This window comes from Rhipicephalus microplus, chromosome 1 (assembly GCF_043290135.1).
Source record: "Rhipicephalus microplus isolate Deutch F79 chromosome 1, USDA_Rmic, whole genome shotgun sequence".
Lineage (NCBI taxonomy): Eukaryota > Metazoa > Arthropoda > Arachnida > Ixodida > Ixodidae > Rhipicephalus > Rhipicephalus microplus.
Genome location: NC_134700.1, coordinates 180,656,446 through 180,673,063, shown reverse-complemented (window position 1 = coordinate 180,673,063; position 16,618 = coordinate 180,656,446). Strand labels below are relative to the sequence as shown.

General features: G+C 46.6%; 1 protein-coding gene across 1 annotated transcript; it reads left to right on the top strand.

Moving 5' to 3' along the window:
* Positions 1–6,406: 6,406 nt before the first annotated feature.
* RpL8 (ribosomal protein L8) lies at positions 6,407–15,802 on the top strand. The gene is made up of 6 exons (XM_037430011.2): positions 6,407–6,546; positions 7,141–7,278; positions 8,234–8,386; positions 11,868–12,191; positions 14,801–14,887; positions 15,677–15,802. The coding sequence occupies exons 2-6, from the start codon at positions 7,141–7,143 to the stop codon at positions 15,749–15,751; spliced, it is 777 nt and encodes a 258-aa protein (XP_037285908.1). The 5' UTR covers positions 6,407–6,546; the 3' UTR covers positions 15,752–15,802.
* The last annotated feature ends 816 nt before the right edge of the window (positions 15,803–16,618 follow it).

Sequence of the window (16,618 nt, the reverse complement as noted above, 5' to 3'; positions counted from 1 at the left end):
AATAAGTAAAGAGGGGAGAGGAAGGGAATCTGAACCCCCTACACCACGAAATGTTTTCATAATTAAACTATTCAGGGTATACTAAAATATTTACACGCATTCACAGCGACCACCAATTGCCAAAGTCAGCCGTTCTGCTGCACCCCACCCCTCAAAAAAAAAAAAAAAACTTCTAATCAGCGGGCGGACCTCAAACACATTATCTGGGCTTGCCCCAACATCGTGAAGGGGCCAAACACATACATGAATACGGAGCAGTGGGAGACCGCGCTGCTAAGCTCAAGCATCGAGGACCAACTACAGGTCATCAGGCAAGCCGAAGATGCCGCTAGGGCCCAAGGACTCCTAGCTGCCATCTAAGGGAGGGGAGTCAACTCCTCTAACACTTGCCGTTTCAATAAAAGTTGTTTCTCTCTCTCTCTCTCTTCTGGGTAGCCTTGCGCCGAACGTTTACAGTTGGCGAAGCTGAATATAGCGTGTCTCTGTACAAATGCGCGCTGTGAATTTCACCTTTTCACAGTATGACGTCTTAAAACTAGTTCAAGTTTTAAAACGCAGCCGGACGAGAAATGCACCGCCTAAAAATAGTAGCGTGCTAAGGGGTATTGCATGGAAATTGTTAAGGGGGTGGTGACGTGTGACTTAAATGCGTGTACCTGTGGATGTATATATATGTACATCTACAGGTACACACACACACACACATATATATATATATATATATATATATATATATATATATATATATATATATATATATATATATATATATATATATATATATATATATATATATTGGCACAATGGGAGCGTTGTCAACAAGGATAAATATACTTATTTCCCAACAGTTTCGGGAGGGGTCCTCCCTTTATCAGGGGATGAGTTATACTGACATGATATTCCAAACATCGTTGCTTAACATCTCAAATTCGCCGAAGTTCGCTAAGCAATGCTTCGCTTTCAAAAAGAAACTTTTTGCTTTCATTTTCTTTTCTATAATGAAACGTTGGCGTCGCCAACGTCTCATTATAGAAAAGAAACGTCAACATGGTATGTTGTCATACGTTGGCGTCGCCATAGGAAGGGGGGGGGGGGGGGCAAGGGTTCGTGCCGCTCCTTACACGCCCCATTTTGTTACGCCATAGCTACACTGTATACAGAGCCAGAGGTGCAGCTATGGGGGGGGGGGGGGGTGCTCAAACTTCCCGAAACTGGTCAATTTGCTTGTGTATATATCCACGAACGCACACTCGAGCACACATAAAGCATGGTTGAACCGCACCAAAAATTTTTTTTCTGGCCAAAATGCCCCCGGACCATGCACATCCACCTGCCCCCCCCCCCCCCCTCCTCTTCTCCCATTCAAATCGAAGGTTTCCAAAAGCAAGTTCTGCTCGGCCCTGCAGTGAGGTACTGAAAACACAGTTTATCAGACAAAATAGATTTGGTTCAGCATACAATGTCCAAGCAAGATTCATCGTTCTATTGCGGTGGCGTTGAGGTCTAGCTGAGGAGCGTCGTCGGTGTCGCAATACAAAGTGGGCTGTTCTAAAACATATACAGCCCGATTTCTGCTGAGATAAGTGCAGACCTTCTGTATGCTCAATGGCTTAATGCCCAGCAGGTACACAAGCATTAAAGCGAGTAATTAAAGAGAATTAGGTCGTCTTTATTGTAGCAAAACTTGCATTTTTCTAGACTCGTGACACCACTCGGATCGACTATAGATACATCGCGTCTCTGTAAAAATAGCGCTCCGTATAGAAGGAAAAGCGTCGTGCATACGTGTCATGCTCTTCAACGTTGGTTCAGAGTTCTTTAGAGAATCCCCTACACCGCCCTTTCTCAAATTATTTTCCGAAATCATTGTCATCGTCACCCCACCAACCTTTCTCGTGGGTTAATCGCGCTGAATCAGGTGCATGTAAACACGGCGGCGCCGCTTGCGAACGCAATGTCCTCCGCGGAGGCGTCGCAGAGCAGCTGTCCATCGTCATCCGCTGAGCGGCAACCGAGCACAAAACTCGGCAAGATGGTCAGGAGGAATGTGCGCGACCGCTCGGCGCAAGTGCACAGGAACACCACCCAGCAGGCGACAACGAGCGTGAGTCCCGTGAACGTCAAGGCTGTGCCCAGGCGCCAGCCTAGAAGCGTGGACGCGATGCCGGACAGCAGGAAGACGCTCGAGAAGACGGCCGCCGCGTACAGCAGCGCATACATGCGGTCCTTGACAACGTCGTAGCGCGAGACGCAGCCGAGTGGGCGTGCTTCCTCCATGAGACGCAGGGGTGGATCGATACTCGCCGAAGTCGACTCTTGTGGTAGGCCTCCTGGATGCCGCCGTCGCAACCCACCGTCGTCCGCGCTGGTAGACGTCTCCTCGGGGTCGTCGGTCGTCCGGGATTCCGGTGCCATTTCGACGTCGTGCCCTGGCAGCGCTGACGGGTGATCGGCCGCGACCATCGTGGGGACGTGCATGAATTGCTGCGGTGTACAGACCAGAATGTTTACCTATCGCGCGTGCGTATTAGAGCAAATGTACGTAATCTTGATAGCGGGTGGTCACATGTCGGCGCGCGCCCAGCGCACAAGCAAGAGCGCCCACCCGTGCAGCAAGAAAAACGACAATCTTGAAAGATGGCCCTTATTTCACACTGTATTGTTATTCAGTCACGTCTTGAGTTCAGCAGCGTCTGTGCACGCGTTACAACTGCACGCACTTCCTTCAAGCTTCAAAAAAAAAAAAAAAAGTCAGCTGGCCACGTGGTTCACGGCTGTGACGAACGGTTTTGGCGCGAGTTCAACACGGAAGCATGTCTTACAATAACTCAAGTTATGAACTATGCCATCCTGCCTATATGAGTGACATAACAGAATAGTATTTGCTTCGGATTAACTATAGTGCACGCTATCTATCTATTCGCAAGCCTCCGGGAAGAGCCGTAGAGCTCGTGTGGGTCCCGGCTCACTCGCAGGTAGCAGGCAACACCATTGCCGAGTATCACGCCCGAGAAATGTCAATCCGGGCCGAGCATGAGCCGGAAGAGCTACCACACTCGGTTACCAGCTTTCGGGACATTACCCAGATGTGCCGAAAGGGAAGGTGCAGACTACCAGAACCGCGCCCCGACCTGACCAGGAAACAACAGACAATATGGCGTCGAGCGCAGGCGGGATCGCTTGCGCATCCCGTACTGCTGAACCGCATGTACCCTGCGGAACACGACATGCTCTGTCCGTTTTGTAAAATAGAAAATGGCACCCTGCTGCACATCTTGGCAGAGTGCACAGAACTTAAGAACCCCCCACCATCCCTTCCGACACCCCGAATCATCACATCAGCCCCTTAGAAGTGTGGCAGCTTGGGCTAGTTGGTATAGCATGACGATAGTTATAGCGCGAGAACAAAACGACGACACAGAGACAAGAAGGACACGAAAGACACGGGCGCTGAGCGATGGGAGACCTTGTTATCCAGCCCCACCCTACCGACTCAGCGTGCACTGACGGACAGGGGCCAGGAGCTGCTGGATACATACGGGTCCCGCAACTAGGAAACCACCCCGTCTGGTGCCTGCGCGCACTACCAACAATGTTGGGCCCAATAAATGTTGAGCAATCATCATTGTCGATCCGTAAAGACGAGAGGCTGATTTACGAGGCAGTTAGCCGGAGCGAAAGCGACCGTAACAGGGGCGTCATCAGGAGGAGTTCCCCTGAAACTTTTCAATTACAAAAGTAGGCATGAGTGTATATAAAGCAGGAGTAAACGAGCATTTTCAGATGTTTCTGAGGTGTAATTGCTGGCGGCTTACACCATACATCTACTAAATATGACTCCAATTTTAATTACGTCGTGTTTTAATGTCCACTACATCATATAAATCGCCACTAAATCCCTTTCGCATTTCTTATTATTGGCGTTTGGGCATGGCCATAAGCATAAATTTGTTTCGGGGGAGGGGGCACTTCTTTGATACGAAGTGGGTGCTGGGCGCGCGCATATGGTCGAGCGTCACTTCGCCCTCTGTATGACATGGCAAAAATATTTAAAAAATCGGGGGAGGGGGGCTATCGCCCCCTGGCTATATCACTGTGTTTGCGGACAACTGACATCGTCGATGGGTGGTCTGGGGAATAGCAAATTGTATCACCTACCGGTGCGATATATATTGTCTTAAAATTACGTAGTCTTTGTGTGACCCCTAGCTGCGCAGCATGCAGCGGTTGCGATTAACACAATCTATTGCACTTATGGATGAGTACACTGTGTACACTATATCCAACGCCGCCCTCACTGATTGCGGCGTTTGCAGAATCCCTCCAGCCAGTGGCGAATCCAGAGGGGGGGGGGGGGACGATTTCGGGAGCGGCACGTCCTTAAAATGGCCATTTTTCGGTCTCTATGCAAAGGGGAAAAACAAATTCGTGAGGGGCACGTGCCTGGTGTGCCACCCACTAACTTTGGTGCTCGCATTCCGCCGCCTATCACCAGTTATTACAAATGAACGTCACTGTGAGCACACATCAACAGTATTTATGCTACAGAGTTGTTGTTCACCTAGTAAAAACAAAAAAGTCGTGACCATGCCCCCTTCTCAGGTGTTATTGTAAGCGACCCCCCCCCCCCCCCCAAATGATTGGTTGGATTCACTCCTGCTTCCAGCGACATATATCCAAACTGCTCACATAGAATTGAATAACGTGAGCGGCGTGCCCAGTCTTACCGCCATGGGCCCTTTTCTTCTTTATCATCTCTTGTATGCTGGGCGTGTTGTACGTTTTTAGTCGGTAAAGGGAGAAATAATTACACAATTGTTTGCTTGGAATATAACCAAAAATGTGATGCGTAACGTACTGAATCAGTGTCGACTGGCAACTTATTCTTCTGGAAACTTTATTTTATCAATCACTCAATTTCCGCTGTGAGTTCACAGCTACAAAATAAAAGTGAGGGTCAATGCTTTATAGTGTTTGATTTTCGCGCCAAAAGCTCAGCACATGGACGTGAGCGTGACGTCAATGTCTTCAAACTCCTTTTTTGGATGTGTGTTGTCACCAAAGTGACTCAATAAAATGCCCTGAGATAGCTGGCTTCAATGCGACACCATTTTGTTGTCTTCACCGATAAAGACATATGGAGCACTTCACCGAGCGTCCTCGTGGCGAAAGTTGTGCTTTCAGTATTGGCGACTCTAAACTTGCTGATACGCGATAAATCGTTTTTCATTTCCATTGTCCCAACTCCCATTAACGGATCCGTTTCTCCCTCAAAGCATCTGTGCAATCGTTGGCTGCGACGATAGTTATAGCGCGAGAACAAAACGACGACACAGAGACAAGAAGGACACGAAAGACACTGTGTGTCGTCGTTTTGATCTCGCGCTATAACTATCGTCATGCCATACCAACTAGCCCAAGCTGCCACACCTCTAAGTTACGTTGTCTGCGACCTGCGCGACGTGAAAGCACAGTTGCACCATTTAGGGGGCCTTTTTGTCAATCTATATTCTAAACATAGGGCGTATTTGGGCAGTACTTCTGCCATGGAACTGTAATCATTGTCTGACTTGCTCGTCTTCTTTTTTTTTCTTTTCCTGAAAACTCGGTTCCTGCCTCTTTCGAGAAGCGCGGCAGGCCCGCGATGTCATTGCGTGTCACAAATACTCCCCAAATACTCGTTTTATGGTGTGAAAAGAATGTATTTGATTTACAATTTGAGAAAGAACTAGAGTATTTGGGGAGTAGTTTTGCCACGCAACAATCTTCATCAGACTTTCTCGCGTTTCCTTGCTTGAAAACCCCGCGTTTGCCACTTTCCTGTCAAAAATGTCATGCCGTTCGTGACCGCGAACTACCGGCACCGTGGTGATAACGCGAGGAAAGTACCCGAAGTAGATGTTGATTATTGTTTCGTGGCAGAAATACTCCCCAAATGCTCGATCTTTTTTTGGAGTTTAGGCTAGGCCGTATAGTGCGTTATATGTGTGGAAACACCATTCCCCTGTCCGCTTGTTTGTGTTTTTGTGTAATAGCTAATGAAAAAAAAAAGAAGAAGCCAGCTTTCATGCACACTCCGTCGGATTTCATTCTGTAGAGATTCGACGCATTCCTGCAAATGCATTTTTTTGCTCTTTTACATACGTGTGTAGCATTTGTGCTGCTTAAACACAGAACATGTCTGACCTGTGATGTCTGTAATATGAGGCTCAGATTAATTTCGTATACTGAGCAGACGTTTACGACTAGTTCATTCTTGTACGGCCTTGCGCTCCACCACGTGGGTAAGCCAACACGTCGTCTGCTTCGAAACAGTGCTGTGACAGCCGCGACATCTACTTTACACGCATCTCAAGCGCAAATGAATGTACAACCTTAAGCTGTTATGTCAAAATTTTAAATTTTTATTCATGTGTTAGAAGATATATTTCCAATTATTTTTAAAGGTTTTTTTCTAGCGCTGCCAGATACGACACCTCGGCGTAAAGCGAGGTGACCCTCTTCCTTTTTGCGTTCGCTCACGGCGAGGGATACGCAACCACAGATGTAAGTGTATTTTAAATCGACGAAATTCTTTGAAAAAAAGCTTCGTCGCTGCCAATCCTCGACTGTAATAACTACTGCAGGGCCTCCTAGATACTGCAGTAATATTATTTTGGCGCCGAAGTGCATGTGCTCGTTTAATTTTGCGAGTCTTGTGGATGCTGTCCGGCACTTTAAACTTGCCGTGTTCGGCAACCGAGCGTGTTCTGACGCATAAGTGTCGAAGTAGACCGTTTACTTGTCCTATGACGTGATCGAATTTACTCGTTCATTTACGCTTTTTCTTCTTGCAACTTCGCTGCGCGCGTCTTTTCATTGCATGTGTGTAGGTACTACAGGCGAATGTATCGCGGTGCGACGTGCTAGCCTAAAACCCTTGCCTGTACCCGGGCCGTCAAGTCGTGCATGCGCGCTCGTTCTGAACTACCGATTGCCGTATCTGAAATGAGCGACTTAGGTTCATTTTAAGGCACGAGGAAGCCTGAATACTTCTAATCGTTTATGTAAACATCACCTCGATCGCAGTGCACCTCCTGCGATGCGTACGCCAAGAACTCGTCGTCGAATTGATGTCGTTCTTTTTGGCGATTATCGTAGATGGGACGAGTTATCCGGGCCCAGCGTAAGGGAGCTGGAAGCGTCTTCCGCTCCCACAACAAGCACAGGAAAGGAGCCCCCAAGCTCCGAGCCGTTGACTACGCTGAGCGTCATGGCTACATCAAGGGAATAATTAAGGTGAGTTCACTCGAAGCTTTCTCTATTACAATATTAAGCAGGCGAAAGAAACTTGAGATTTATGAAGTGGCGTGGTCGAGTGTATGCTCGGACACGTGTTATTTGCCAATTTCATAGTGTTCCGTCATTAAGACATTGAGTAACCAGGAAAACTTTAACACAGTTCGCAAGGGTATGAAAATAGAGACATAGGGCCGTGTTTCATCAGAAATGCTGTCAAAAACTGCGTGGATTTGTTCGTGGCACTAGGTTAATTGTAAGGCAGGCCTGTTACAAAATCAGTGAGACTTTGCAGCATGTCAATTTTACCTTTACCTAGTCCGAACAGCACCCTGAGTGGAGATCGCCGAAATCAAAACTGGTGGGTCTTGGGTTCCGCAATTGACCGCGCTGGTGGGCAATCTCGGAGGTCTGCATTTGCGCCTCTTTAGGGAGAACATTTTGTGGCGTCGGATGTCGCTTGGTCTGCCGCGCGTGTTGTCACGATTTGGCCACCGAAAATGATGGCGCGTGCCTCCTTAAGGCCAGCGCGCATGCGCAGACTATTTGCCCGGAGGAGACCCATTCTACGATAGCCAGAACCTTGCACTTCTTTTAAATATGTGCTGTTAAGATATGAAGATTTTGCTGCAATCATACTTTCTATTTAGTTAACCATCACTTAAATAAACAAAGCATGCACAATGTAAGATTACTTTCACATATCAGCTGACTTCACTTGAGAGTTGTTCATATATGTAACGTAACCTTTATGAGCTCGTACATATAGAGAAGGTGTTTTCGTGCGCATCATCAGTGTTTTCCGTTGAAACTAAATTTTTGTAAGCACTATGTTGAAGCGGAGATCCTCCAGCTACCATACCTCATTTGCTTGCTATGATTTGGCCAGTCTCCTGCGAGCTGGGAATGCGTGATGTGTTGCACTCATCATACTGCGTCACATTGCCCGTCACAGGAAATTCTGCACGATCCCGGCCGTGGTGCCCCCCTTGCACGGGTTGTGTTCAGAGACCCGTACCGGTACAAGCTCAAGAAGGAGCTGTTCCTTGCGGCTGAAGGAATGCACACGGGCCAGTTTGTCTACTGCGGCAAGAAGGCTGCCCTCCAGGTGTGTGGTGGCTGCAAGCTTCGTCTGCTTTTGACACTTCCGTCGTTGGCACTCTCAGTGCCCGCACAAAGAGGTTTAGTGAAGGCTAAACCACGTGCATTGTCAGTATAACGTGCGTGTTCTGTTGTATCTATCATTGCAAACTGTAGTTGAGTCCTTGCTGGTGAAAAAAAAAAAAATCGGTTTTGGTACAGCTGTTGTTTTTGCAGTCAGGAGTTGAGTTTCTGCACGTTAGCATTTCGCACACCGTAATTGCAGCATGCTTGCTTGCCATCCTTGGTGGACTGAAAGGAAACAATAGGTGACTGCCAAGTATAGTCTAAAAGCTTTTAATTAACTTGCAACTGACCGTTTTGGTGGGTCAGCTACCTATAAGAAGCATAAATTTCAAAGAGTTGGCAACGTTCAGCAAGTTCAGGCTAAGCGGCCATAGTGAATTCTGTGGTAAAATGACTGGCTACATGCAGAGAAAGGATAGCTGTGGCAACGAGCCATTTGTGAAAGGATCTCAGAGTTGCTGGTGAAGAGTAGAGCAGCACACCAATTCATGAAGCTTGTTTTCTGAGTGAAAGTTCATTCCTGCTTTTGGTGACCAGAAAAGCAATTAGCGCACTGCACATTCATATTTCGTATCAGCATAGTGCGCATCGTATGGGCATCGTCGAGTCATTGTAGCTGAATTCTTTGAAATCGGAACTTACTATACAGTCGAGCCTTGCTACAACGAAAGTGATAGGGCGAAGAAAAAATTTTATTGAAGCGAAAATTTCGATGTAATGAAATAAAAAAAAATATAGCTGATCTGAGCTAGCACAACAAAGAAACATTTATTCGTGAATTCAAAAAATGTCCGCTGCTTCTTATTCTTTCCCAGCAGCGTCACGACGTGATTCTCACCCTTGCATAGCGAGGCCATGGTGAAAAGCACGCTGAAATGCCTAAAACCACCTTTGTGAACGAACCAAACAGTTTCATTAACACGTTAATACCAGCAGCTGTCCACCGTTAAAAGTATCCGACAACGCCAAGATAGAGGCATAGTATCTTAGAGCGGCGACTTTTGCATCCATCACTCCCGGCTAGCTGATTTTGTTGGTAATGCGGACGAACAGCCGCTCTGATTAGTTACCACACTGGCCAAGCGCGAACATGATAAACATCGGAACCGGAAAAGGCATCGTTCCGCAGTTGCACCCAGCAGCTGCGTGAAGGAAACCGTGAACTCTGCAACTTAACTTCAGCTTCCGATCGTCTGCGGCTCAAAAGCAAGCCAGTGGCAAAAGCAGGGCAGTCTCATTGCCACCGCTATCGAGCAATGGCGGTGCCCAAGCTTGCTGAACAAGCGCCGGTTTCTTGTGATGCCAACATTTGTTTTAGACTTCTTTGACGCATTTACAGGCTCTGAAAATGCATCGAAATGTTAAAGATTGGGTTTACTGCATAGCAATAAGTATCTGAGCTTGGAATTGCATCTTAAAATTTCATTGAAGCGGTACGAGCAAAGAAGAAGCGTTCGTTGTGGCGACAATATTTATGCGTTGACTCCTATGGACTGCTGACGGGGAATCACGAATTTTTCGTTGTAGCAGAAATTTCCTTGAAGCGGTGTTCGACTGAAACATTAATATGGGGGGGGGGGGCAGATTTTTCTGGTATGCAGGGTTATGTTGAATTGCTGCAAGCTGTTTCTGTAAGTATGGATATGGCACAACGTGATTTCTAGTGTGTGCTTCGTTTGGAAGTTTCAGTTATATAAGTATGGAATTTTAGCTTTTTGCTGCAATTGGCTTCTATCCATTCCTTGGAATTTTATTACTGTAGATTACTGCATCTACTCACGTAACGATATTTTGCCTGCCATGATCGTGGTAAAGGTGCCACAATACTTCTACACCCCCTTTCTTAAAATTAGCTTTAAAATGTGTAAATCATGCAAGTGAATAGAGTAGATTATTCCTTTTGGATTGGTAGACAAAGAAGTTGGTGTAACACCTTTGCATACTGACCATTTCGGCTGGTTAATGCAGGCAGGTGGCAGTTGCTGTGATGATTTCTACAACTGAAGTGGAAAACCACTTATGTGGAGTTTTCTTAGAGGCTGTTTCTGAGTGACTGCAAACTCCTGCTCAAGTCGCTATGGCCAGTTGCAACATTTGGTAATCCAAGAGTCTCTGGAAGACCTTTGGCGTTTGGCTGTAACTGTTGTGTGCACTACTTTCAGAACACTTAGAAGGAAAATAATTCATTAGTACTTGGGTGACATGGTACTTGTATTGTGGAGCATTCCGGTTCTGTAGGCCTGAACATCACTGTATATGTTATTTTCTCTACACTTCAGCTGTGGCTCAGCAGTGCTCTGACTGGATTTTAGTGTACACTGTCAATTTTTCTGAAAATGAACGTGCGAGTGCATTACCTGCTCGCTCCGGCGGCTGCCTGCAGCGCGTTCAAGCGGGATCGAGAGCAACCACAGTCTCTTTTCGCGTCATCTGTTGGCATGCAAACCAACCTGTCATTGGTGATATGGAACTGTCCACAAGACTGCAACCATCTCCCTCTACAAGGTGATTAGGCAAGAGGCTGCAAGAAGCCGGCCTCTTGTGAAATCGCCTTGAAGGGTTCCCGGCCTTGAAGTCTTGCCAAAGGTTCAATATCAACACACGAACGATTTAAAGGAGCGACATGTGTGCGTGCCACCCCTTTAGTTTCGTCATGATTATTGATGACTGGTTGCTTTGGTCACCACTAGATGACTCGTAAAGAGGCTGTGGTTACTCTGGCTCCCGCTAGAATGTGCTACAAGCAGCCGCTGAAGCCACGCGCTCGCGTGTTTTCTGTCATGAAAATTGACGCTGTACACATGTTGATTAACTTTAAAGGAATGTGTTCATTAAAAGGTCTCATAGCCGTATGAACAGACTGCTCTAAGTGTTTCGACCTGTACGAGCAGAGTTGAAGATTTCTTGCACACTTGCAAGTCGCTCTCCCTTCGTACCAGTGAGCACGCTGAAAGCTGTCCAGATATAGGGTGACAAGGGGACAAGAAAATGCGTGTGTCAGCATGCGTCATTATCTTCAAGCACTTTAATTTATTCGTGCGCATGGGCACACGGCAGCATCCTGTCGTTGCTGTGGTAACTATGCTGGTCACAATGCTAAAATCGGCCAGTGGCCGTGCATGGATATATGGCATCATTTGTCGAGAGAAGAGTGAGCAATTTTTTGCTGACTGAGAATTAACTCAGCTGCCTGCTTCGCTATAATGTTTAGCTCGTGTGTTCTCGAGCCTTGACCACCAATCGCCAGCATAGTCTGACCATGCTGAAGTAGTGTGATAGGGCCCCTTTAACGTCCTAGTGGCTTCAGGACGCTTGGTGCTGGGGCCATTCATTGGTCTCACTTTCTCAGAGCCTTGTTCAACTACGGAAAACCCTCATTTTAGTGACTCCTCTCTGTTTTGTGTGCGTGTTCTTTCTGCCAGGTGGGCAATGTGCTTCCCGTGGGTGTTATGCCTGAAGGCACTGTGATCTGCAATGTTGAGGAGAAAGCCGGAGACAGGGGCCGCCTGGCACGTACATCTGGCAACTACGCCACGGTGATTGCGCACAACGCCGACACACGTAAGACGCGCATCAAGCTTCCATCGGGCGCCAAGAAGGTGCTGCCCTCCGCCAACCGTGCCATGGTAGGCATCATTGCCGGTGGCGGTCGTGTTGAGAAGCCCATCCTCAAGGCTGGCCGTGCGTACCACAAGTACAAGGCAAAGCGCAACTCCTGGCCCAAGGTCCGGGGTGTTGCCATGAACGTAAGTACTGCCTTGCTCCTCCATTTCGGTATGTGGTGTTTTTTGCACTTAGAGAGCATCTCATAGCTCATGCTGCTACCCAAGCACTCACTAATTGGGATCCGGAGGAAGAGCTGTTCAACCCAGATGAGGAGGCGTTCATACTTGCACAATTGTCAATTAAAAAGCAATTATTGCGCATGTCTTGGGCACCATAACAAGTATGTATTCAGCATGTGCGCCTTTTACTAGAAAAGGCATACATAAGTCATTTTAAGGACCGTAGCGCTTATCACGCTATGCTGACCATTCAACGCTTGCACATTCTCGCGCTGGGACTGACATCGCCATATTCCCCTGTAACATGGCCAGCCAACTAGTACAACCGCAAGAAGTCTCTATTATTTAAGCGCCCTTCAATGATGGGCTTTGCGAGTGCTATACTGAATTTCGAAATCACGTTACTAGCAGACGCTGCCTGCGTCGGCCTTGTGAGGCGAGAGAGGGGGATGTAGGCAGTTGGCACGAGACGCAAGCATACGACACGATACGCGAGACATGAGCATGCGCAATGGGAGTGCGGACAACAACGACGCGTAAAGCGTGACATCGTGCGATGAGTGGCGGGGCTGGCTGTGTGTTGCTCGAAGGTTCGCGTACCACCTGCCTGACCTCCTGATGGATCACATCGGCCAGAGACGAAAGCATTGGATGATACAACTAGCAAAAGCGAGTTGTGCACACAATAGTGTGTGTGCAAAGTGTATTAAGATTACCGTATTTACTTGAATCTAGGTCGCCCTCGTCCGCAGGACTACCCGAGTTCACAAGGCCAGAGGAAAAAAAAAAAGCTAAAATGCAGGTCGAATGTACGAATCACCGTATTTTAGGCAAAAAATACAGCATTAATTAATGCATAAGTGCACACTCTGTAGGTACGTTTTATGTTTATTCTATGTCATCATCATCATCTGCAGCATCGCTGTCCTCTGTATTGCTCAGTTCATCCCAGAAGGCATCATACCCACTTCCGTCCATGGCGTATGAAATACAACACTTCTTGAAGGCTCTGATGATTGTGCAGTCTGGAATTTCGTGCCAAGCCGCGGCGATCCGATTTTCTATTTGGCCAAGCGAAGCGCGCTTGATGCATCCGGTTGGGGTTAGCTGACGGTCTTCCGACGTAAGCCACTCAGTATAGTACTCGCAAAGCTTATCTTTGAAGGGCGCTTAAATAATAGAGACTTCTTTCTGTTGTACTAGTTAGCTGGCCATGTTACAGGGGATTATGGCGATGTCAGTCCCAGCGCGAGTAGGCGTGGTCCTCACGCCAGTCAGATCGCCGCAGCGTAAGTCGAGAACTAGCAGTGAGTGCTTGCATAACGTGGACCTTTGGTGGCGTTTTCAGACTGCTTTCACCCAGTCTTTCATCAAACCGCTCGACATTCAACCTTTTCCGTGAACGTGCACGACAACAGTTTTGGGGAAGTTTTCACGCACTGGTACAGTCTTGCACATAAATATAATATAAATATAAGCAAGTTTTCGTCCATCAGCTTTGCAGCACAACTTTACTGTTGTTCGCTGATTTTCGTAACCCGTCGTTTTAAGTTTTAATTCCTTCGCACTCTTATTGTTTAAAGTGTAAGCCAATGGTGTGTGGGAAAGGGTGGCTTTTTCAGGCAAGATCTTGTCAACTGGAGCCAAGTATATATGGTATTAGGTACTATATGTGAAATGTAATGATGTCCTGAGCATTATAAGTTACGTTCTAGACAATGGCTTAATTTGAGCTGTCTGCAATGTATACTAAATCTGCTGGCTGCAATTTTGTCTCAAGGGGTTTGTAAATGTGCAGCGTTGATGTGCTGCTGCTATAGTAAGAGCCTTCATCAGTCTGACAGTTGAGGAAGAGAAACGCTGGGCTGATGCGATGGTTCGAAGTTGGATTCCCTGCTGTGATGATTTCTATTCCTGAACATTTCTGTGGAAAGTCTCTAGAGGCTGTTTCTGAGCAGCGGAACTTCACCTTCACTACTGCACATGTGATTGAAGCAGAGGGTCTAATATTGTTCCTATGCCCTCAAAATGCCAAAGGGACTCGAATTTTTAGTGTGTTCACAGCATTTGCACTCGACGTGTCCGGTGCGTGCGAATGTGAATCATTTCGTTGGTGTTCCAGAGCACTATAGACCCAGCGAGCTTTACTAGTGCTTCATTGTCAATGATGGGCCACACTGCCATTTGGTAGCATTCTAGGGAACTAAGCTTTGTGTCACATAATTCATTAGTAGGCCATTGTGAGTGTTGAACGAGGTATGACCTTTTATGGCTGGAGAAAACAAAACTGGGTTTATGCAAATGTGATGCCTCCTCAGCCAACTTAATGCAGTGATTTGAGAGGAAACTTAGGTCGTTCAGAAAATATATTTTGCAGCTGAGATATGAACAAACTTTAAGAGCCACTACTGAGACATTAGAGAGCATCTCCTAGCTCTCTGCATTGAGGGGTTCATTTTCAGGACATACCATGTAGTGATTCGTAGTTCTATGTGTCTGAGGGCTTGAGGATCTTTTGCGTTGCACGGTGTTTCATATGTTAAATGCTGCACTCTCTTTATCCCATACAGCCCGTCGAGCACCCTCACGGTGGTGGCAACCACCAGCACATTGGCAAGGCCTCAACCGTCAGAAGGGATGCCTCTGCTGGTCGCAAGGTGAGTTGTTTTGCGCTTAACTCACTACATTCGGTTGCCATGAAAAGGCTGGATTTCTTCATAAAGTTGACTAGTGCCAATTCAAATGATAATTTTTGTTAGTCATTTACACTTGAAGCAGAGGCACATAGGTAGCCCATTCTTTTCATGTAGGGAAACTGTAGTTTCTTGTCATATCCTATTTGTATGCTTAATAATTTGGGAAATGTTCAGCATTGATGTCCTGCTGTAGCAAGAGCATTCATCAGTGTGATGCTTGATAAAGAGAAACTCTGGGCAGTGCAGTGTTTGGAGGTTGGATTCCCTGCCGTGACGATTTCTATTCCTGAACACTGCTGTGGAAAGTCTGTAGAGGCTGTTTCTGAGCAGTGGAACTTCACCTTCACTAGTGCACGTACCAGTGAAGCAGAAAGTAAATAAAGCATATGTGGGCACGCTCTACAGTAAGTTCAGGTTTCATAAATTCATCACTACGGTGAAGGCCTTGTAGTACTGCAGTTATGGCAACTGGTGACCCAGAATCAAATTGTAAAGAAAATGCTTGTAACAAATACATAATGTGATGAATATATTAGATGTAATGACATTTTTCTGTGGCATGTGCCTTCGCTATATCCGATGTTCATTAGTGGTGGGAGTCAAACGCTTGGCTTTTGCATAGCATCTGTTTAATCAGCTGTGTCAGGCTTTTTGATGAACCTATGGATTGAAATGCGAGGTAGACATTCATGCTTTTATTGCTGTTTATTGAATGGCAGGCTGATTTCAGGCATTGTGCTTTTTCTCCAGGTCGGTCTCATCGCTGCCAGGCGGACGGGTCGTATCCGTGGTGGCAAGGTCAATGCCCAGGGCAAGGACGATTAGGCTTGTCTTGGGTGTTTGTGTTAATAATAAAACAGGATGCCTCGACCAAAACTTTAGAGTGTCTTGTGTTACTTCTGAAACTGGGTTTCTAGGTGTGGACCCTGAACTGGCTTGCACATTGAAGCCTTTGTCAACCTGGTTGTAATACTACAGTGTGCTAGCCTGTGGAAACAATGCAGCAGGATATTGATACACGTACTGGTTTTTGAACATGATTTTTGTCCAGGAACTTAAGCTGTTGTGTTTGTTTACATTATTTGTTGTAAATTTTGCTGTTACTGCAATACATAAAAATAAAATGTAGATTGTGTGTTTTCTTAACACTCAATGGTGCTCGCTCGCGGCCAGTCAAGTGCTTCTCTGCTGCCTTGACTGGTACGTCAAGCATGATGGCGCACACAGCGTTGCTCTGGAACTCATTCATAAAATAGTTTGCTAGACATTGGAACCACAAATGCAACATGCTCTAAGATGGAAATTCGTACGAAGCAGAAGATGCCTAAAGGCTTCAAGAGATGAATATTCAACACTGTGTTGCTGGAGTTGCATCGACAAATGGTCTTACCTTCATGGAGAGGTGGAGGGGACTTGGACAAGACTGCTTGCCAAAATCTTGGTTCCAGTGATGATGCCCAGGGTTCATTAATATCGATATACTCTCAAAATTGGCCATCAGGTTAAGCACAATATGTTATGTCCTATGTACCTTGTGTGGAAATATCCGTTTCTCCACCTATTGTTTGAAGTACTAATCGCACATGTAGTCTCGCCATTTCCAACTGACATCTCTGCTGTGAAGAGGTCTGGTATCCAACAATGGTCGCGTGTAAAGCAGTGAAAAAAATTGTTTTTGGACTGGGCGTACCC

What these genes read in the sequence shown, in the direction of transcription:
- RpL8 (XM_037430011.2), top strand. Translation starts at nt 7,141, where the DNA reads ATGGGACGAGTTATCCGGGCCCAGCGTAAGGGAGCTGGAAGCGTCTTC. An exon ending in ACATCAAGGGAATAATTAAG is followed by an intron (nt 7,279 to 8,233) that starts GTGAGTTCACTC and finishes TGCCCGTCACAG; the next exon opens with GAAATTCTGCACGATCCCGG. An exon ending in GCAAGAAGGCTGCCCTCCAG is followed by an intron (nt 8,387 to 11,867) that starts GTGTGTGGTGGC and finishes TCTTTCTGCCAG; the next exon opens with GTGGGCAATGTGCTTCCCGT.